Source organism: Rousettus aegyptiacus, unplaced genomic scaffold, assembly GCF_014176215.1.
Source record: "Rousettus aegyptiacus isolate mRouAeg1 unplaced genomic scaffold, mRouAeg1.p scaffold_m13_p_13, whole genome shotgun sequence".
NCBI classification, from domain to species: Eukaryota; Metazoa; Chordata; class Mammalia; order Chiroptera; family Pteropodidae; genus Rousettus; species Rousettus aegyptiacus.
The window spans coordinates 31469652-31492439 of record NW_023416288.1 but is presented as its reverse complement, the minus strand read 5'-3'; the positions used below and the strand labels follow the sequence as shown (position 1 = coordinate 31492439).

Here is a 22788-nt window from a genome sequence, read left to right as displayed (position 1 = left end):
TGTGCATATTTAGTCTAAGCAGTTTTATTGAGCTGGGGAAAACCAGTGAATACCTAAAATGGACAAAAGATTGAGAACTATTGCCTCAGGCATCTTTCCCTCATTACTCGATTTATCAGATTTCCGCCTGTGGTTCTGACATCATGCTGGCAAGTTGCTTTAGCATGCTGGCAGGTAATATGTCAGGTCCTGAAATCTCAAACTCATTTATAGCAGTGGTAGAGAGTATGTTTCCTTCATTGGCTCTTTCTGGATATCTGTCCTTGGCAAGTCACCTAACCTTATCCCTGAAATAAGGATCCTGATACTACTCAGAGTTATTGAGGATTAAATGGCATATTTGTAAAGAGCTTCCTTTAGAGCCTAGCATATAGTAAGCTCTTAACAGTTGATAAGACAGTCATTGCTGCAATTTGTTGCCTGTCTGGGGTGCTGAGGCATTGTTGCCTCATTTGCTTTGCATTTTCTAGTTTAATGATCAACTTCCTTGTTGGAAAGGTTGAAGCCCCAAAACTAGATGAAGACCTCATCCACTGCTCCTATTAACACTATAGCTTTTCCCAAATGGATGAATTATTTTCCTTGTTCATTTTTTAAAAAAGTTTAACATTCATATAGGGAAGATGATAGTATATAGGATAAAAAAAATCCTACAATAAATCCTAAAGCTTCTAAATTACAAACAAGTATCTCAACAAATGGCCTTATTTCAAGAAATAAAGATGTCAAGAAATAATAATGAAATGTCCTGGGACCTCACTATAATTAGATTTGATTTGATGGTTTGCGTATTTCAACAACCTGAATCCTTATCGAATTGAAATTAATAATTTTGAGAAGAATAAGGACTAATTTATCAGGGTGGGAGGGATAAACTATGCACGCTTTAATAAAAAACAAAATTTTAACCTAAATGTAGAAAAAAATTGATGCCCATTTCTCATCCCCATCATTCTAGGGCAACAAATACTTTCAAAAGAATAATAATGCCAATCTCCCAAGATAATGCACAGAAGATAGAGCTAAAAACACATTAAGAATGAAAGGCAAACCAGATTTGGAGAAGATATTTGCAATACATATATTTGACAAAGGACACGCATATAAAGAGTCCTTATAAATCCATTAGAAAACCATTGACAACCCAATTTAAAAAATGGGCAAGCAACTGGAACAGGTATGTTACATGACAGTATATCCAAATAGCAATAAGCATGTGAAAAGATGCTCAACAGTATTCCTCAACCGAGGGATGCAAAGTGAAAACCACAATGAAATGTCATTACCCCTAACAAAACCACAGGAGAGAGAGAGAGAGACTGAGCTTTCACACCACTGGTGGGGAGTGTAACTGGTACAATCACTTTAGAAAGCTGTCTGGGGGTATCTTAGTAAGCTAAACATAACCTTGATCCAGCAATTCCACTTCTGAGTATAATGAGTATTTTGAGTAGATACCTTTGGGAGTTACCTTTGTCTATTGACAAAAGACAGTATAAGAATGTTCATGGCTGTGACATTCATAGTAATGAAAATGAATCAACCCAACTATCTATCACAGAATAAAGAATCATATGTTCATATAATAGAATACTAAACAAAATGAGTCATTGGTCCAGGCACGACATGGATGAATCCCACAAGTGTAATGTAGAATGGAAAGAGCTAGACATAAATGAGCACGTACTGTACAGCTGTATGTATTTGAAGTTCAAACACATGCCAAGCTAATCCATGGTAATGGAGGTAAGGAGAGTGGTTATGTGTGGTTATATCGACCAGTTAAGGGGTATGATATTGGAAATGTATTGTGATCTGGGTGGTGGGTACATGCGTGTATATCAAGGCAATTCACTGAGTCATACACTTAAAGTTAGCACATTTCACTGTATGTTTGTTATACCTCACTGGAGAAGAAAAGAAAGATCCTTTACCTTATCTTCTGTGGACTGCCCCAGCTCCTCACTGACGAGTGAATTCCTGGGCTGCATCTCCAACAAAGTTCTGAAGAGAGTATTGGATGTCACCGTCAGGAATTCTATTTCAGCATTTGGATGGAGGCCATACAGTGCTGGGCTTTCCGGAGGAAGCATCTCCTCTATGTACTGGTGGTAGCCAGAGTAATCTAGATTAGGTGGGGCTGCAAATCCTGGTGCCAGCATAAGTTCATCTTCAATCTGCAACCAGAAAGGAAAAGTCGGTTATTCCAAACTAAACTGGCATCAAATCTTTGCTTCCTAGACATGTTGAGAACACTCTGGTAAGGAGGACCCAGCACAATGCTGGATGGATAGTGGGTCTTTCAAATGTTCATGACCCTTTCATAATTGAACACCCTGCTCTAACACACATGATGCCCAGGTCTAAGAAGACTTCGTGTGCGGTTTGCTTGGGGCAACACGGCACATGCACACACATGGGAGGAACAGGCGCTGGACCATCTACTGTGTGATGGTCACCCTGTCGCACGCTTCAAGTCATTGATTCTCCCAAACATCCCCATTTTGCAGAGAAAGATCAATACTCAGTATAACTTGCTTAGGGGAGATACTTGATTTTAATCTGAATTCTGAACTCATTTTAGTATGACTCTATAGCCTATGCTTTCCCAGTGTATATACTTTCTATGATACTGCTTCAAATTATTTTATATATGTACATATGAGTTTTATAAACATGTATAGGTATATATGCATATATTGAGAAATATGTGTGTGTATAAGTAACATTTTATCAGCAATATATTGTAAGACTCAACTCAATGCTACCTCCTCTTGAATTTGAGCTACTCAGTGCAGAATCTGTTGCTCACCTCAAGATCCATAGGCCCTGGTCGGTTGCTGGCACATACTGGTGCTTAAATCAGAGCTGCCTAATGAATGAAAGGCTGGAATGATAAGTGTGTATCCTGTCCATCCACTTCATTATGGCTGGGTTAGTGGGGAGACATTCCATGTAGAGGAATGTTGTTAACAAGGGCAGTGTAAGCAGCAATATCAGACCTAAACACTAGGATGGAGCTCTTCAAAATGTAACGAAAGCAAGTCTGGGCCTGAGTCTCTGACCAGCCATAATCATAGAGTCAGTCAAGTGCTTATAATCCTAGTTCACTCAGTTTCGTCTCAGATTTTATTTTTCTGGTTGTTCTGTAGTTCCAGGAGGCCATTACACCTGTTTTAATTTTCCCAATCTCTCTTGCTATAAATTCTATCTGTATACATTTTTAAAGCTACAGAGGGATTTAAAGAAAACAAACAAACTATCATCTAATGTAGCTGTTTTATGCCTTTTTCTAAATCATTTTCCAAAATTGGAATTTGTCTCCATAATTGTTTACATTATGCCATCTGGTCCCCACACTATCACCTAGAGACAAAGTGAATATTCACAAGTTTTTATTCAATAATATGTATGATCGCTGAGTATATCCAAACGAGGCTTAGAAGTATAAAAGGTTGATATGACCTCGGGGACAAAAATAAGTGATTTTCTATGCAGTCAGCCGTGTGGGTAATGGCAGTTTGTTCTTTCCTTCTCAGGCCTGCGACCCCATGTTTCCTAGACAGCCCGTGCCCTTAGAGATGCTCAGCCGCTGTCTGTGAATTCTAAAAGCATTCTAAATATCTGAGAAGATTTTCAAGTTTAGTCTTTCATATTGCCAAAAACAGAAATCTTGACCCAATGAATATCTGGAAGAGCAACATCGCCTCTCTCAGCAGCAGCATCCTTTAGCTTGATTCATTTTAATCATTTATTTGCATTTTCTATCATTTCATATTTAAGTATCAGAATAATCAAAACTTAAATTTCACGTGATACAGGTTGACCAAAATGAAACTGACATGTTATTAATCTATGATAGATAAATTAGCCAAAATAAAAATATGGGCACGAAATATGAACAATGAAAACAAAAGTTAGAATAAACATAAAACCAAACATTATTCCCTACAAACAGGGACTTGGATCATCCCTGTTAGTCCTCACTAGATAGTTAAAAGAAATTTTAAGAGCTGCAGTTAAATTGTCCTTCAATAACAACAGAGAAAATAGCTTCAAGCAAAGAAATTAACCAAGAAGTAGAACGACTTAAAAACGATAAAATGCTGTGGGGCCTGGAGAGTCATTTTTGTGCATATTCATCTAATGCTGGTGGGCTGCAAATGGTCCATGCTTTCTGGAAAGACTATTGGCAGTCTTTACAAACATTGAAGAGCACCTTTTGTATGTTAAGCAATGAGCAAACCAAAGGAAAACGGTAAACTCAAAGGAAAGCGCTTTAGGTTCACAGCCTCACAGACCTGGTTCAGTTTCCGTGCCTGAATGGTTTGGTAGCCTTAAAAAAATAACAGTTTATCTGAGTTTCAATCTCTTTATCAGGAAAATGAAGCTCACACTTAAAAACCTAATGAGTGTGACTGTGAGAATGGGATGAGGTATGCAAACAGGCACACACGCTTTGATAAATGTTAGTTTCGGTCTTCCCTGTGCCCTAGGGGCAGATATATGGTTATTTCAGTTACATCTCGATTTTCTGGAAAGCAAAAGACAACCAGAAAATGTCCTACTGTAAGTTCCCGCTATGATGTCAAACAAGTGAAGTCTGAAATGCAAGGCTTGGTTTATGCAGGGACTTGTGTTCTTCTTCAAGAAAACTGTAAAAATTTCAGTGTACTCAAGGAGCTCTGCAAACCCTGGTTTTGATCCAGGCCTTCTCCCTTCCCACTTAAGGGCTTTTGTGAAATGTTGCTGCTTGCTAATGGGACCAGAGCTGGAAAGCTCTCTGCACGATGGCCAACTGTCTTGCGTGTGGGGGAGGGCTGTCTGAAGAGGTTATCATGCCTCAAAGAATCAGTAGTTCTAACTAGACATTTCTCCAGAGAAGATACACACATGGCCAATAAACACAGGAAAAGAGGCTCAACATCATTAGTCTTTAGCAAATGCAACATTTTACACCTGCCAGGATGGCTAAAATTAAAAAAAATATATATATGGACAATAAAAGTGTTGGCAAAGATGTGGAGAGACCAGAATCCTCATATATTGCTGGTGGGAATATAAAATCATGCAGCCACTTTGGAAAAACAGTTTGGCGGTTCCTTAAATGTTAAACATAGAGTTACCGTGAGATCCAATAACTTCCCTCTTAGGTATATGTACCTGAGGGAAATGGAAATGTACATCTGCACAAACACTCATATGTGAGTGTTCATAGTAGCATTATTCATAATAGCCAAAAAGTGGAAACAATCCAAACATCAATTAACTGATGAATGGATAAACAAAATGTAGTGTATCCATATCATAGAATATTATTTGGCCATAAAAAGGAAGTAGATACATGGATGAACCTTGAAAACATTATGCTAACTGAAAGATATCAAACACAAAAGGCTACATATTGTATGTTCCCATTTACACGAAATGTCCAGAACAGACAAATCTATAGATACAGAAAGCAGGTTAGTGGTCACCTGGGGCTGGAGAGTGGAGGATGCTGAGGAGGAGAGGATGGTGAGTGACAGCTAACAGGTAAAGGGTTTCTTTTGGGGGTGATGAAAGTGTTCAGAAATGGATGGCGGTGATACCTACAACTGTGTATACACTAAAAACCTTTGGATTATTCAATTTAAATTGGTAAATTTTATGGGATATGAATTATATCTCAAAGCTACTTAAAAAAAAAAGAATCTATGGAATTGTGCTCAAGGAGAATGAGTCTCCATATCATGAAAAAACCATCAAGGATTTGAAATCATCTTTGCTGAAATCGGTGCCAGGCACAATTATTAGAAACTAGGAAAGCCACATCCTGCCACTCTGCTGTCTCTATAGGACTGCTATCCTTTTTACAGTTTCCTTCCTGGCATTTACTAGAAGATTCGTCTCTTCCACTGCCTCATCTGATAGTCCTGGTTATGACAAGAAGCTCCCACCCAGTTCACTAAGTCTAAACAAGTGCACTTTCCCTTGGCCTTTGAGTAAAAAAATGCCATGGCCCCAAAGTGCTGTGAGGGATTTGCAGAAATTACTTGAGGGTGAATTATATTATTTTGGTGTCTTTAGAGCTGGAAGGTACATCAGTGAATTTCTAGACAATACCTTCATTTTACGAATGAATAAACTGAGGCTGAGGTAGGTCCTGCACAAAGCCGAACGGCTTGTTCATGGCAGAAGCAGAACTTGAACGCCAGCCTCCTGGACTGCCCGGTGCTGTTCTTGATGTCGCCCTGTGCTTCCCACTATGCCCAGCACAGATGTGGGTCAGTGTTTTGGCGACCTGTGCTCATTTACAACAAACAGATCAGCACTCCAGCTAATGCGGTATGCTGCAGAGAAGACCTATGGGCTTTGGAGTCTGTGAGCTCAAACCCTGGCTTTGCTACTTAGCGACTGTTTGTTTGACTGGGTTTCTTTCTTGATTACATGGGCTACTAATGCCTACTTTGCAAGTTTATAGTGAGAAGAAATAATACACATGAACTATGTAGTACTGACCTCTGGCACACAACAGGTATTTAATAAATGGTTACCATTTTTATCACAGATTAAATAAAATACAGTTGAACATGAAATATAAACTTCAAAAACTGATACTTCATGATAAAAATATCTCCCAGTTATTAAGCATTTTGTTCCAACATTGTACCAAGATTTGAATCTGACAACAAACCCATGGGTTGAGCCGCCCTTGTTTTGCAGATGATGAAACCGAGGCTCAGGTTCAGTGCTATGTCTAAGATCACATAGCAATACAAGGAAGAATTGAATGTGAATCCTATTTTTGGTTTTTTTTTTTTTTTTTTTTTTTTACTTCAAAGCCCAGCCTCTTGTTACTATCACCAAAATATTTTAACATAGAACAATTTTCAGGTGACCGGATGCCTCCTTTCCCAAAAGTAATTTACTATACTGCTTATCTAGCATTGCCAAGTATGCACTTGACCTGAGAGAATAATATCAATAAGTCCCTAACTTTGGCCAGAAACCCTCTAAGGCACATTGCCATCAGGGCAACCCTTTGAGCGCAAACTCATTCATCCGACAAGAAACTCACCCATCCTCTTTACGGGATGATGTCACCAAAAGCAATCCAGTTCCTTCAATAAGAGCAGTGGAACTCTAAACCTCGTGTTATTAGTGGGGTGCTTTCTGATCATGTTCCAATGTAATCAAAGAGACTAATTTCCAAATAGGTTAACCAATGTGAGAAACGTCCTGCGGATGCTCAAGTGTTAGACCACATTCCTAACAATATAAACAGCGTGAGCAGGGAGCAACTGCATAACAATGTAACGGGTTTTGCAGCCTCTGCCACCGAGTCAGTAAGTGCCTCGCCTTCCTTCTGTGAGCTGAACAGGTAGCACAGCCTGTCTGCTGAGGATGCAAGGATGCAAATGAAGTGTTTCCATTCTGAAAACCTCACCAGACCTGCATAGAAGGGCGGGTACCTAAATTTCTAAAGGACTAACACACGCTCCAGGGATGCCCATCAACTTCTATCGTCTGTACTTATTTTACAATTATTTGAATGGGAGTTCAGACTTGTGAAGGTTAATGGACTGTCTGGTTTGGCAACAATAATTCACTCTTTATCCTCGGGCCAGAGCCAGAGGAAACAGCAGCATGAACTTCTCACTCTGCCCCTGACCTCCGCCATCATTCGGAGAAATCAGCCTCTATAAAGGTCGTGCAACAACACTGTTTATCCTTCCTGTCTCCATGGTAACCCACTCCCAGATGTTTTTCTGAGGAGTGACTTCCAATTGTGTTAGATTGAAAGTGTCTTTCTGACATGTGAAATTCTGCTCTTTTAGAACTAAGGAAAGACCAGAAGACTCACAGCCAAAAGAAACAAAAATATGGTCACGTGGCAAAAAGTATTTTTTCCTGCACTGTCCCCAAATTATTTAACATTATTAAAAGCAATAAAAGAAATCTGTCCCAAGTTTTCTATCTTAGACTGTAATACACCATGTTTTCTAATACATGATTATATTAATTCCCAAAATAGACTCAAGGAAGGTGATCAAAACTATGTAAAGCTTCTGAGATAAAGTCCTCAGAGAAATTATACACAGGAGGTTGTTCAAACTATTTAAAATATGGCACTTTTCTAAACATAGCTGGTGTTTTATCCAACTGGGAGTAGAGATGACATGATTAGGGTACCTTAGGTTTCTAAGACCTTTATATATGTAATGGCAATGAACCTGGAAACCTTTTCAAAGAGAGAGAGAGCGAGAGCATAAGAAAATTGTGGCCACCACTTTTAGCTACCTTGTTTTGTGGAAAACAAGGACTGAGAGCACTTTGGCCAGAAAACACAGCCCTGTTCCTGAACCATTTGGGTGTTTTGTCCACACAGACAGAGGGTTGGTCAGATGAGAAATGGGCAAAGCATGCTTCATTGCTTGAAATTCCAGTAGAGGATGCTGTCCCCTTCCTCAGAGAAGGGAGAACTGGGTTCTCAAATTACCACATTTTTCTTGGGCACATAGTTAGGAGTCAGTGATTAACTTTTAGAATACTCCACAGCTTCTGTGACAGGGAAAAACTACAGATTTCACTAATTTCAGAGTCCGGTAATTGAAGTCAATACATCTATCTTCCAGCTAGAGCTCTTGCCCATGAGAACTGAGAGTCCAGGTGCAAATAACTGTACCTTAGTCTCATCATCACAAAATGGGTAACAATGTCAGTCCTGCATACCTCACACCATTATTCCAAAGATCCAGGGAGTCAGTGCTTCACCTGGGCACACTCCAACAGGCACGGAGGTCATCGGGGCTGTCTTGTTAAAACGCAGCTTCCGATTCTGTAGGTCTGGGACAGGGCCCAGGACTCTACATTTCTAACAAATTTCCAAACTCCCTTGAAGAGAGTTTTCTCACAAAAAGCTGAGAATCCTCAATAACATTAAAGAATTATTTACATAATGAAATAAAATTCTTAACCAAAATTTTCTCCTCGGTGAAAAGAATTTAACAATGTTTTACCAGAGATGGCTTCATGAATTCTTCCAGATACACCCGACACAGTTTACGATCCCAATCATCGGTGATGTGGCCCCCATACATGATTTCACCGAAGAGATAACGGAGGTCTTCCCATGGGACCTGGGGGAAATCAAGCAAATGTTCTCAACAGGGGGCAGGCACAGGCCTCTCTACAAGCCGCAGTAATACAATGTTCCCCCAAACACTCACCAACAAGAGCATTTAAAAGAGGTTCAGGTTCTATAGCTCTGGCCTTAGAGTACTAGTCTTGTAAAAGAGGTTCAGAAATTATCTAGGCTTCTGCATAGAATTTCTTGAGAGAATAATTCAGCGAAAATTCACTAACACTGAGCTTTTTATGCAGAATACATTCAGCGAAAATTCACTAACACTGAGCTTTTTATGCAGAATTTAAAGCAAACCGAATTATTCATAGAATGGGTTACACAGGGAAAGTTTACACATTCGAAATCTCATTCAAAAATCACAAGAGGTTATTGGTTCAGAGGGCCTTTTACGTATGACATATTTTTCTGGTCTAATTTACATCAGGTTTTATGATCTGATTCAGGAAAAGAAAACCAATACAATTTGAATTGGGGGTATATTTAGAATTCCATCACCTTCTGAAAGTTCAGGCAAACAAATTCCCTGGCCACAGAGTGATTTGAGGGCTCAGTTTATAGCATGACTGGTCTACCTAACTGGTTAAGAGCTGTAATTAATGACTGTACAATGTTTTATTCAAGAAATCACTGTATCTCCTCTTTATTTGGCTTTGCAGGGTTTGAAGTCTCTCTTTACTACCCTTTAGCTTCCTCTGAGTTTGCAAAACATGCCAGTTTGTGATGAAGCCTTTCTAGACAGGAACCTTTATACCCTTGGGGGCAATATATTGTGTCCCAACAGTTCAAGTAAAAACTTAATTATAGCCTTCATTTGTTGCATGATGTGACAGAACAAGTAAAATTGCTCCAACTAGTCCAATGTACTTGCTACAAGTTTATTTGAATCTGAATAAATGAATCTCAAATATGTGTTTAAGCTGGTTTGATGTGAATGAAAAATAAAAGAGAAGTGACTAACCTGCACCATGCTCTCTCAACCACCCCATGGACTACCTTCCATATAGCTGAAATGGATTGGAAACAGACTTCCTAATTTTATTTCCCTTTCTGATTCCATTTAATTAATGCCTGCTAGCCACCTTACCATGTGATATGTATCTCCCTCCGGATTTTGATCAACTAGGAGTCTAGCTTTCTCAATAACTGATTCTCTTTCCTCAAATCCTGATCTCTATTTTTTTATAGGTACCTTCTTGAAAAGGGCATTTGGTACAACCAAACTATGGGCACATGTTAACTTAACTCTCTAATTCTGGTAACTTGCTTTGTGATGTGCGGCAAATGACTCAGGTCGGGACACCTGAGAGACAAGCGAGTGTGTTAAAAGCCTAAGGCTGTGAAGATCTGGAACACCAGTGGGAGAAACAGCAGGACACAGCGCAATTCAAATGGCCATCTGGTGTTGCCAAGTCTCAGGGTGTGAGGGCTGGAGAGGAACACACATGTCCACTCCTCGCTTTCTCCCCTTTATTTCTACCTCAATCATGTATAAGATTCAGCTGAAATAAGATAGTGCTGGTCAGCCTCATGGGGCAGTTATAAAGAACTTGAATAAAAGTATTAAGTGATCTATTTTGTTCTCTACTCAGAACTATTACAATAATCAATTTTACAAACAATATTTAAAACCAAATGTGCGAAGATTGACAGAAAATATTATTAGAAGGGTCATAATATGCTCAAAGTATGCAGACTTTTTAATTTCATTATGCAGACTTACTTTTTAATTTCACTGGCTTAAAAAAAGATCTGGAATACTGATCAACACATTAAAGCTATTTATTGTTGGTACTACTTATTCGAAAAATGTTATATACTAACTGTATACATTCTGATAGCAGTCAAATTGCCTTCGAAGCTTGAGAAAACTTTGATAACAAAAATTGTAACAATCAGTCCTTCTGGTCAAGATGGTGGAAAAGCGGTGCTTGCTTCCTCTCACGACCAGAACAAAATTACAACTAAACTACAGAACATTGAGAATCACCTGAAATCTAGCTGAACAAAAGTCTTATAACTAAAGACATACAGAAGAAGCCATATTGAGACTGGTAGGAGGGGTGGAGATGTGGAATGGGCTTGTCCTACACCCACGTGTGGCAGTTAAAAATCAGGAAGGTTATCTTGGCTGCAGAAGTCCCCCTTGAGGATCAAGGGGTTCCAACCCCACACTGGTCTCCCCTATTCAGGGTTCCAGTGCTGGAGAGAGAAGTCCCCATAACTTCTGGCTGTGAAAACCAGTGGAGATTGTGGCTAAATGAGGCTGAGCACAGCTGGAGTCCCACGAGTTCCTCTTAAAGGGCCAGCGCAAGGACTTATTCGCTGAAGGACTCCCTTGCTCTGAGCTCCAGCACTGGGGCATCATCTTGAAAGGTGCCAGGGTCATACTGGGAAGAACTGAATTGTCTAGCTTCAGGATGAGGGCTGGAGTGGCACATTTCTCCCAGACAGAAGTGCTGGCAAAGGGCATTGTTCCTTTGCTGAGCTCTCACCTCGCCCAGCCTGCATGTGCCATATCTGAGTATCCATCAACCTGGCCAACACTGCTCCACCCAGGTGATTCTCTGAAACCATGCCCCACCCAACCTACAGGCCTGCCTAAGCTGCTTCCAGTGGCTTTCCACACAAATGGCCTCTTCTCATATTGCCAACTTTTCTAAAATCTCTTGAAGGTTCACAAACCCCACACAAGTAGCACCTGGCTTCAGCATGCCCCATATCTCTTGCTAAGCAGCCCCCAGCCGGGCACTAGCAGCAGCTGGGCTCAGTTCACAGCTTAGCTATTCCCACCTACCTCCAAGCCCAGCACAAGTGGCAACCATCTGCAGATCATTTCGTAGCTAATACCAAGTGGCCCAGGGAAGGACAGGCAGTGGCTGACCTTGGCCTGCAACAGTGGCTTCCCCTATCCCCAAAGGCCCCAGAACCAACGCTCCTGGTAGATAGCTACAGATCACACGAGTGTACACTCCAACCACCTTTACAAATGACACACCCAAAGGGAAGAATAGGCAGGCACCAGAGCCCTGCTAAAGCAAATCCTGCCCCATAGGGTCGGTCCCTGTACAACAGCTCCTCCGGTGTGCTCGCCACTAGTCCTCACAGTCAATCAGCCTGAGGGTCAATCCCTCCCACTGATGTGCCAATAGCAATCAAGGCTCAACTACAATAGCAGGGCACACATAACCCACACAGAGACAAACCTGGAACACCTGGCCCAGGTGACCAGAGAGATGGTGCCACTGGGCCCCATGAGACGTCTACTACGAAGGCCACTCTACCAAGAATAGGAGATGTAGAAGCTTTACCTAATGCATAGAAACAAATACAGGGAAGTAGAAAAAATAAGGAGACAAAGAAACATGTCCTAAATGAATGAACAAAGCAAAACTCAAAGAAAAAAAAGGGGGGGGGAACTAAACAAAATGGAGATGAGCAATCTACCAGATGCAAAGTTCAAAATACTGGTTACAAGGATGCTCAATGATCTCACTGAGAACTTCGACAAAGAGATAGGCAACAAAAATGGAGATAGAAAACAGGAAAAAGAACCAGTCAGAAGTAAAGAATGCAATAACTGAAATGAAAAATACAGTAGAAGTATCGACAGTTGATCCTACGAAGCAGAGGACTGAATCAGTGATTTAGAAGATAAAGTAGTAGAAAACACTCAATTGGAACAGTAACAAGAAAAGAATTCCCCCCCAAAATGAAGATACTTTAAGGGGTCTCTGGGACAACATCAAGCTTACCAAGATTTGCACCACAGGGGTACCAGAAGGAGAAGAGAGCAAGAAATTGAAACCCTATTTCGAGAAATGATGATGAAAAACTTCCCTAATTTGGTGAAGGAAATAAATGTACAAGCTCAGGAAGCACAGAGTCCCAAACAAGGAGAGACCAAAGAAGCCCACATTAAGAGATGTCTTAATTAAAATGCCAAAGGTTAAAGACAAAGAGGAATCTTAAAAGTAGCATGAGAAATATAGTTAGTTACCTACAAGGGAGCTCCCATAAGACTGTCAGCTGATTTCTCAACAGAAACTTTGCAGGCCAGAAGGGATTGGCACGAAATATTCAAAGTGATGAAAAGTAAGGACCTACAACCAAGATTACTCTACCCAGCAAAGATAGCATTTAGAATCAAAGGACAGATAAAGAGCTTCCCAGACAAGACAAAGCTAAAAGAGTACATTACAAGAAATGTTAAAGTGAGTTCTTTAAGAAGAAGAAAAAAAAGATAAAAATATGAACAAAATGGTAATAACCATATACCTATCAACGATTACTTTAAATGTAAATGGAGTAAATTTTCCACAATCAAAAGACATAGGGTGGCTGAATTGATAAGAAAACAAGACCTCTATGTATGCTGTCTAAAGAGACTCGCTTTAGATCGAGACACACACAGACTGAAAGTAAAAGGATGTAAAAATACATTTCATAAAAATGGAAAAGAAAAAAAAGCTGGGGTAGCAATATTTACACAAGATAGACTTAAAAACAAAGGCTGTAACTAGAGACAGTAATTCCACTTCTTGAAATTTATCCAAAGAAATCCAAAGCACAAATTGAAAAAGACATATTCATCCCTATGTTCATTGCAGCATTATTTACTATAGCCAAGAAATGGAATCAACTTGAATGTCTATGAATAGATGAATGGATAAAGAAGTGGTAATATATACAATAGAATATTACTCAGCCATGAAAAAGAATGAAACCTTCCCATCTGCAACAACCTGGATGGACCCAGGGGGTGTTAAGTTTGGTGAAATAAGTTAGAGAAAGACAAATACCATATGATTTCACTTATATGAGGAATCTAAATAACAAAAGAATTGAACAAACAAAACAGAAATAAGCTCATAGATACAGAGAACATTTTGAGAGTTATCAGATATGAAGGGGGTTGGGATGGATGGGTGAGAAGAAAAGGCAAAGAATTAAGAAATACAAATTTGTAGTTACAAAAATAGTCATGGGGATGTTAAACATAAGGAATATAGTCAAAAATATTGAATTAACTATATATGGGGTCAGATGGGTACCAAATTTATTGGTATGATCACTTCATAAGTTATATAAATGTCTAAGTACAATGTTGCATACCTAGAATTGATAAAATATTGTATGTCGACTGTAATTGAAAAATAATTATTAAAACAAAAAATTGTAACAACGGTTGCCAAAGGAACATAAAACAGCTACTTATCCATATAAACATGGATGAGTTGTTTTAAAGACCCTTTATAGAAAGTATGGCCTAGAGCACAACACTTGGTTGGTTTGGGAAAATATATCTCAAATTTAACTTAATGGAAAAAGTTTCCCTTATGAGGACTAAGCCAGAAAATCATTACGAAAGGTTCCTTTTTAAAATCCAATCATCGGGTTTATAAGCATTTACACAAATGTTCTTGATGAAGCATTTCCATTCCCATCTGTGAAATACATTTTAGCTACGAAATACAATCATTCATCTACCTTTAACTTCAAATCAAGGGGAACATTACTGAGAAAGTCACAACAAGGTGGCATCCTTAATACATAATAATGACATATGCAGGAAATGCACCATTATTTATACTTGTGACGCGCTGTAAATTGCTTCCATCATCAGGACTAATTGTAGTGATTATTAATGCAGTGTTATGAACTGTCAGAATTGCTGTATGTAATTACATTTGTGCAAATGCTTCATTACCTGCCTAATGAATCTGGCATATATGCACATGTAAACCACTGTTTTTGTTAACATAATGAAGGACATTTTTTTTTTTTTTGCACTAAGCTGCTGATGTAGAACTGGTTTGACCTATCTTACGAAGTCTGAGCATCCACTTCTAGAAAACCTTTGATCTGGCTTATTTTCACAGTTGGCAGAAGATGTATATATAGTGTCAGCCATTTCAATAAGGGCTTCAAAAGAGAAATTATGGTCCATTTTGATAGAGCCCAAAGACTGGCAGGTGCAGTACGCTCCTCGGGAAGAGGTTCTCTGATCTCTGGCACTTACATTAGAGTTTGCCTCTAAGTAGTTGCAGAGGACATTGGCACAAATGGTGAGGTCTCCAGGACTGAAAGGATAGCTGCGGCTCCAGCCCTGGGGGCCGAACCTCAGTCTCCCAGCGACGCAGGCGTGGAAGTAGCACAGAGCAAAGAGGATGCTTTTAAACTCCTGCTCCTTGGAGCAAACTTCAAGTGTATCCTGGGAGAAAAGAGAAACGTTTGATTATCCATCTGTATGGTTTTCAAAGTCAAAGGTCCGAGTTTTAAATAACCTGGTAAAAGACTTTGAGGGAGATCTAAGACAGAGGTAATACACATTTTCGGTGGAGCTGCCTGTCCTATGGGAGCATGACAGGAGACTGGTTAGCATTTTCCACTCTATCGACTTAAGAGAAATGCTTTTATTTTATTTTAGTTATTCTTCTGAGTCCTTCTAAGTTCACTAGAGAAGGAGACAATTCCTTTTGAGCAGTACTAATGCTGTGTGACATCATTTCTCCCTGCAAAATTTTCCTTGTAAAATCTAATGACAAAAGGACATCATCTTAGTTTCATTACTGTAGTGGGATATTAGTTGGGTCCAGTCCTCCATTGCCCCTGATTTCATAGTAATACAGATTATCTTGGCATATGGCTATTTCCCAGCCACCCTTGAAGTCAGATGTCATACAATCAAGTTTTTGCAAACAGAATTTGAGCAAATGGGTCTAACTTTGTAATATACTCAAAAAGAAATTACTTGTCCTGCTTATAACTCCCCTTTTCTGTGGGCTAGAAATGATGACAATTGGACAACCATGGAAACCATAGTTAGGTATGGCAGAGCCACTCCTTGGCTTGGATGTGTGGTTGATCTCACAGAACAGAGCTGCTAATTATGCGTGAGAGAAAGTACCTTGTTTGAATCACTATAAGTTTGTGTTGACCGTTAACTAATACGATCACCCCAACAAATGGTTTCCTCCCAATAAACTAGAAGTAAAATTCATAGTTAGGATGACAGAATGGCATATGGAAGTCTGGAAAATATATACCCTATAGACTAGATCTATGAGATATTTTTGAAAACTCAGAGGAAAAGTTGAGTCCTGGTATGCTATATTAATATGGTTACGGCCCCAACGGCCATAAAATTAAAAGGTGGAAAAAAGCCAACAGGTCTATGGCTTAAAGACAGTACTTTACCCATCTTTAGATTTGGCAGTTCTGTGAGGCAAACAAGGAAAAGTCAAGGACTACTCACTCCTTCAGCTGCGGTTGGGCAGCAGAAGCAGCTAAGGCGAAATCTGCACCTTCCAGCCTTGTTCTTTAAAATGGTCAAAGTACAGACAGTCTACATTTAAAATGGATGTGACGACTTGGGCCATTTGCAAAGTATATTTAGCATCTTTGGGGTGAGAGTTCAGATCTAGTATCCTGGGGGACTTCTAAGAAAAGTTTAAACCAAGATTAGATTTGTTCTCTTGATCTAGGACCAGAACTTTTTAGTTTCTTTCTTATCACTTTCATCAGAATCCAGGGCTACCACCAAATATAGTTCTAGAATTGGCTAGGCCACATATAGTACAGACCCAAGTAAATCACTAAGCCATTTCTAGGTAATGGATGGGGTTTAAAAATACATAATCATTAAAAATAACCATTTTATAACTAAACATCAAATAAAAGGCAGTTTGTGAAGGAAGAAAAGAGAAGCCATTTAATTGAAATTAATCTTGAAGGATATAAAAATATATTATTACTTTTAAATGTAATGAGGAGACCAAATAGAAGTATCAAAATTTTACTTAGGAATTATGATCTAACAAGTCAACTAACACCTCCCTAAATTATAGATAATCCATTAAAAAACTGAAGATACTACAATATTAAGTACATTAAGTCCATCTATACTTCATATAACATGTAGTTTTAGCCTCAGTTCTAAAAAATCACAAGTCAATGTCCATTTTTTCATGTGCATTTCCCTGGGGAGAGTGTCCACAGTTTTATCAGATTATTGAAGGAGTCTTTACCAAAAAAGAAAGAAAGAAAGAAAAGAAAGAAAAGAAAGGAAAGAAAGAAAGGAAAGAAAGAAAGAAAGAAAGAAAGAAAGAAAGAAAGAAAGAAAGAAAGAAAGAATACAGAAAGAAAGAGAAAGAACTACGAAAAGAAGAAATCAGCCGACCTCCAAAATAAAAACATACACTAACTCCACTCACCCGCCCCGACCCATAAAGCCCGAAAGATAAGAAAAGAAAGAAAGAAAGAAAGAAAGAAAGAAAGAAAGAAAAAAGAAAAGCTGAAGGACAATTGAGCTGAAACATATTTGTTCATAAAATCCTTACTTTTCATGAATAGAGATAATTGTTTTAGGGAGTTAGGTAAATCCTATTTATATATAACAAATTCTTTCTTGTAATCACTTTGAGAAAGTGCTTGAGAATGCCATAAATGGCCAAAAGTTATAAACTGAAGAATAATTAAAAATACAAATATATGCCTGCTACAGTTCACAAAAAAGCATACTGCAAATCGATTCAATCAGATTATTTTAGTGCCTTCTGTTTACATAGTCTACTGTGTTTATATAGGCTACATATCACTCAATTATTTAATTAACTATATTCTTCAAAACTATATTCTTAGGTTGCCAATTATTGTAATTCCTTCATAAGATTGGTTGGGTATTGACCCAGAAGGTACTAGAGAAAAAGCGTATTGGCATGTTTCACAGAGAATGACAACATTTCTAACAAGATGCTGAATATTTATCACCAAATCATATGTATTTCCTCTTTAGGGCTCATTCTACCTCTTAATAAGATTTCTGTTTACCAAGGACTTCTAAGAAAATAGAGGAAGGAATGGAAACTCAGAGAAATAGCAATGAAGGAAACCGAAAGACTTGATTATGATACACATAGATGTGATGATGTGGACAAGGAGACTCATGGTAATGGAGGCATCATTGGTTTATGTATTAATATACTTCCATTATATTTTGGAAGGACATGAAAATATAAATAAGAAGGCAGTATGGATATAATCTGAAAAGAAGGGTTTTACATATACTCATATCAAAACTAGATCTAAAATATTACCTATTACACCAAAACTCTTCCCATGTCATTGTTTTTGTCATCATCCTCAAGAACACCATCAAGAATAACAATGGTTTTTCCTCTTTCTGTGGTGAGATACTAGTCTGCCACACTTGTCTTCTATTAGCAGGTTCCTCAAAGTTCATTCTCCCTAAATATGTGGCTGAAGTTTCAGAGTGAAACAAATGTTTTCTGTTCTTTGGAATAGGGAATGGCAGGAGCAATCCTTTCAAGATACACACACACACACACACACACACACACGGCACCTACCTGCCTACCTCCTCTTGAGATCACTTTGTCCCACGGCACCTACCTACCCACCTCCTCTTGAGATCACTTTGTCCCTCTGCATAAGATCCATGAGCAGATGACAGATGGCTCCGCAGTCTTGTGAGAAGACCCTGACTTTAGTGTCAGATCAGGCTTCTTTTGCTTTCTTACCTGATCGAAATTGTAGAGAGCAGCATGTAAATTGGCCAGCATCCCAGTGGGGGGTTCATTCGTGATCTTGATGGAATTTTCCAGGAGTCCTTGTGGGATGATGTGTTCACTTGGTGTTGGTGCGGTCTCGGCACTCATGAAAACTCTGTAATCTCTGTGGCTTCCTTGGCTGAATCTTTCAAGGAGTTTCTCCAAGGTTCCTAGCCACTTGGCTACCAAATGGACATTCTGAAAGATAATATGGCTTATAATTTCTGTGAAACTCAAGTATATTACTTAAATTATAATTTTACAACATTTTCCCCTATTATCATGTTACAGAAACAAAACAAAATAGAATTAAACACTGAATCACCACAAGTAGTCTTTGTAAACCAAAATCTCCTTCCAAAACACTTACCTACTTCCAATACCCAAAAATCACTTCTGAGATTGAGTTGCCCAACACTTTTCTTTGTTATAGTTCAAAATCAATTACTGAGATTCACGTGGGTTAGTTTAATCAAGTATAAAAACTAACGATTGCAAATGTACCAGATTACCCACTTTATTGTTTCTCATGAAAACCTTTTCTCAGACTCTTACTGATTAGAATATGGGCTCAAAAGGATGTAAGGGATGAAAGGTTAGCTGAAAAAGAAAGCAATCAATCTTTGTTAAGATGTTCTGTTTATTTCCACCATGTTATTTTTCTTAAACCCTAGAGCAGTCAGAAATCACAAAAACAAACAAACAAAAACAAATGTCACCATTATCACTCTTCAATTTTCAGTTTTATGATTCACAAATGTGCTCCTCTAGTAATAAACATCCAGAGAGTGCGACTTGGTAGCTGGAGCTGAGAGAGAAGTATAAAGGCCACACCTCACCTACTTTTCGGCTTTGGAGAAGTCCTTGGTAAAGTGATTGAAACATCACTCCCAGGGATATGTCTTTATTTCCAACAAAGAAAAACATTTACGATTACAACAGCTACACAAATACAGAGAAGGGAGGCAAACAGGGATGGGAATAGTAATGTAGGTATCTTCCTTTGAAACAGTTCTGTTGTAAAAAGACCTGTGCCAATTCAGTTGTTCACAATATTAGGCTCCCCGCCCCCCTTGGCAAATACTGAACACTGGCGGACGTCATGGGCTGAATTGTGTCCCCCCAAACTATTAAAGTTCTAACCCACGGTATCTCAGAATATGCCTGTCTTTGGAATAGGATCTTTAAAGAATAGAGGTAAATAAGACTAAATACAGTCATTAGAGTGGGCCTTAATCCGACTGGTGTCCTTATAAGAAGAGATTAGGACACACACACACACACACACACGCACGCACGCATGCATGCACGCACGCACACAGAAGACCACGTGAAGACACACAGGGAGAAAACAACCATCTACAAGTCAAAGAGAGACACTTTGGAAGAAACCAACTCTGACACCTTGATCTCAGACTTTCAGCCCCCAGAACTACAAGAAATTAAATTCTGTTGATTAAGCCACCCAATCTGTGATACTTTGGTATAGCAACCCTAACAAATTTATGCGTAGGTAAGGGCTCCAAATTTTCTCCCCTACATATTTGCTACTAGATTATAACGAGAGAATTTCTCACACTTAATTGTGCCACTCATACAAGCAAGCAGAAACAAACAAAAATAACAAAACCTGTTTTGCAAGTTCAAACATGTCCTAATTCTCTCTCTTATGGCCTACGACAACACTACACTTGAAAAATCTACTTGAAACAAAGGTGAACATGTTGTAGGCAGAGACTCTGGAGTCAGAGGACAGAAAAATCTGAGTGAGCCACCACTGAACACAGGCACTTTGGGGATCCAGCCTCAGAGCCACTCTTGAGGACACTGGCTGTGGGGACCTGCTAGATTCTCCTGCCTAGTTGTCCAAGGGCAGCATGGCCCGTGCAACATTTTTAGCCAATCCACATATTTGAAAACTACCCATAAAAAATGATTTTTAAATCCATTATGTTAATTCACCAGTCATCTGGTATGGATCTGAGATAAAGACAGCTGCCAGACTGTCTCCTTTCTAACAGTTTTCTCTGGAGTGTGGGCTTTCGAGAAAATGCTAGCTAAATATCCCTAGAGGGGCTGTATCTGGTCATAGTAATTGACCATTGCAGAGTCTGGTTCAGAATTTATTAACATGTGCATACATATCATAGGCCTACCCTGATATAATTTAATATAAATTGCAAACAATATAACAAGTTCCCATTAAGCTGGTTTCTTTCTTCAAAGTTATGCTTCTCTTTTAACTTTCTTTCAAAGGGATACTAGAAACCTCCAGGACCTGGGACAGCCAAAAGCCTGGGACAGTCTCTTCTCCCCAGTCATTCTTTGTGTGGGTGGATAGGGGTGAGTGGAGAGGAACAGAGAAACAGTTACATTCTAAGTTACTAGCTAACCAAGAACAGAAATCAAAGATCTAGAACAGATAGCCAAAAGCACATCCTTCACAAAATTAGATCTTTTGAGATTTTTTTAAATGGTGGAGCTTACAACTTGCATTTTTTTCTTGGCAAGTGGTAGCTTGGCATAGATATACAAATAAAAGAAACATTTTATTTTGAATACTACGTTCTTTTGAGGATAACTATGCCCCTCCTAGGTTCTCGCCAGTCTGAGTCACTGGACGTATGAGAACGCTCAAAGAGCTCTTTCTTTTGTGGGAAGATGACAGCATCTACTCAACTGAGCAACAACTGCTGCCTCTGAAAAAAAAATCAAACCCACCACTGATACCTACTAATTCTGTGAACCTCAGAAAAGTACGCACCATCCCACATCTCCTTCCAGAGGTCGCTATGAAGATCTAATGTGAACGGCAGGTAATTACTCTCCCAGAAGGTTATGTTCTGCTTGGACTATGGGCAGCTTACTCATGAATCCAATTTTATTTCCAGCAGAAATGCAAAATGCATCACTCCTGGATGCTGGAGACACTAAGGGAGGCCAATGCCGTATCTTTGCAAGAATGTGGCAGCAGGGACTAGTGGAAAGAACGTCACTTGCTGTCAAACGGACCTGGACTCAAGTATTACTCCCTCTGCCACTTTCCAGCTCTGCGGCCTTGAGGCTCTCCACACCACTGTGAGGCTCGCTCACCTGACTCATCTTTGTAATGGGGCTGACCATACCTACCCTGAACCTCTGGGGTCACTGTGCTGTGAATCAAATGGCCATTGCCAGACCTGCTGAGACAGCTGGCATGCCTTCCTATAGTAGGAGTCAGTCGGGGTGGCACCTAGGTGCCCTCTAAGGCTGGGCTGGGCTCCACTGGTTCCTGGGCTCTTCCTAGAATCCGCCCCCTCGAATCCACGGGAGCCACCCCGAGGCCACTGGGTTATAGAGACCCAGATAATGCTAGCCTGAAAAGGGATGAAGGGGTTGTTTACTCTAATCTCCTTAATTTACAAACAAAGGGAATGTTACACAGCTAGTTAGAGGCAGGTAGAGTTGTATGACCTAGTATTAAAAAAAAAACCACTCTGTGACCTTGAAGGAATGATGCAAATGAGAGAGATTAAGACAGCAGTGCTGGCCATTTACACACGCCTGTTTGTCTTCGAGCACTGCTGGAGTGTTCCAGATATCTGTAAGTCAGGAGAGGGATGGGGCTCCCTTTAATAGTTTTAATTTTAAAGCACAATGGCTTTGAGGAAATCCCTCAAAGGCTGATAGCCGTCCTTGTCAGCAGAGCCCCTTACCACCTCAGGCAGGGTCATTCTTGCTGAGACTCCCCCAATCACCAGGCATTGTGTGAAAGGCTCATTCCTGTTAAGCCGGGCGGCCCCTTGTGTTCCTTCCCAGCGGCAGTACTCACTTGGAGTAGGACCCAGTGCCCTCCTTTGGATGCATTCTCCAGTGCCATTTCTGCCACCGCCTCCTGACCTTGTCCTAAAGACACATTGTGGAATTTTCCCGAGTCGATTGTAAACCCAAGTCTTTTGCCTGTGGGAGGATACAGCACAGTGAGAGAAAAAGTGAATCAGAGAGAGATGAGAAGAATCTGGAATTCCACAGTCCAGTGCTCACCTGTGGTCACCCCTCCTACCTTCTAGGTCACTTTCCCAAAAGATCTAAACTAAACCTTTGTGTTTC

The 22788-nt window shown here is 39.6% G+C and overlaps 1 protein-coding gene across 11 annotated transcripts in view; it reads right to left on the bottom strand.

Annotated features, from left to right (window-relative positions):
- DNAH11 (dynein axonemal heavy chain 11) overlaps positions 1 to 22788 on the bottom strand; it is a 264624-nt gene that overhangs the window by 8832 nt on the left and 233004 nt on the right. For all 11 annotated transcript variants that reach the window (XM_016159540.2, XM_016159541.2, XM_016159539.2 and 8 more), the window contains 5 exons: positions 22511 to 22638; positions 18670 to 18897; positions 15150 to 15341; positions 9003 to 9122; positions 1935 to 2177 (listed from right to left, as the gene is read on the bottom strand). In XM_016159540.2, the coding sequence (XP_016015026.2) occupies positions 1935 to 2177; positions 9003 to 9122; positions 15150 to 15341; positions 18670 to 18897; positions 22511 to 22638 (911 nt within the window). The remainder of the gene's footprint in view (positions 1 to 1934; positions 2178 to 9002; positions 9123 to 15149; positions 15342 to 18669; positions 18898 to 22510; positions 22639 to 22788) is intronic.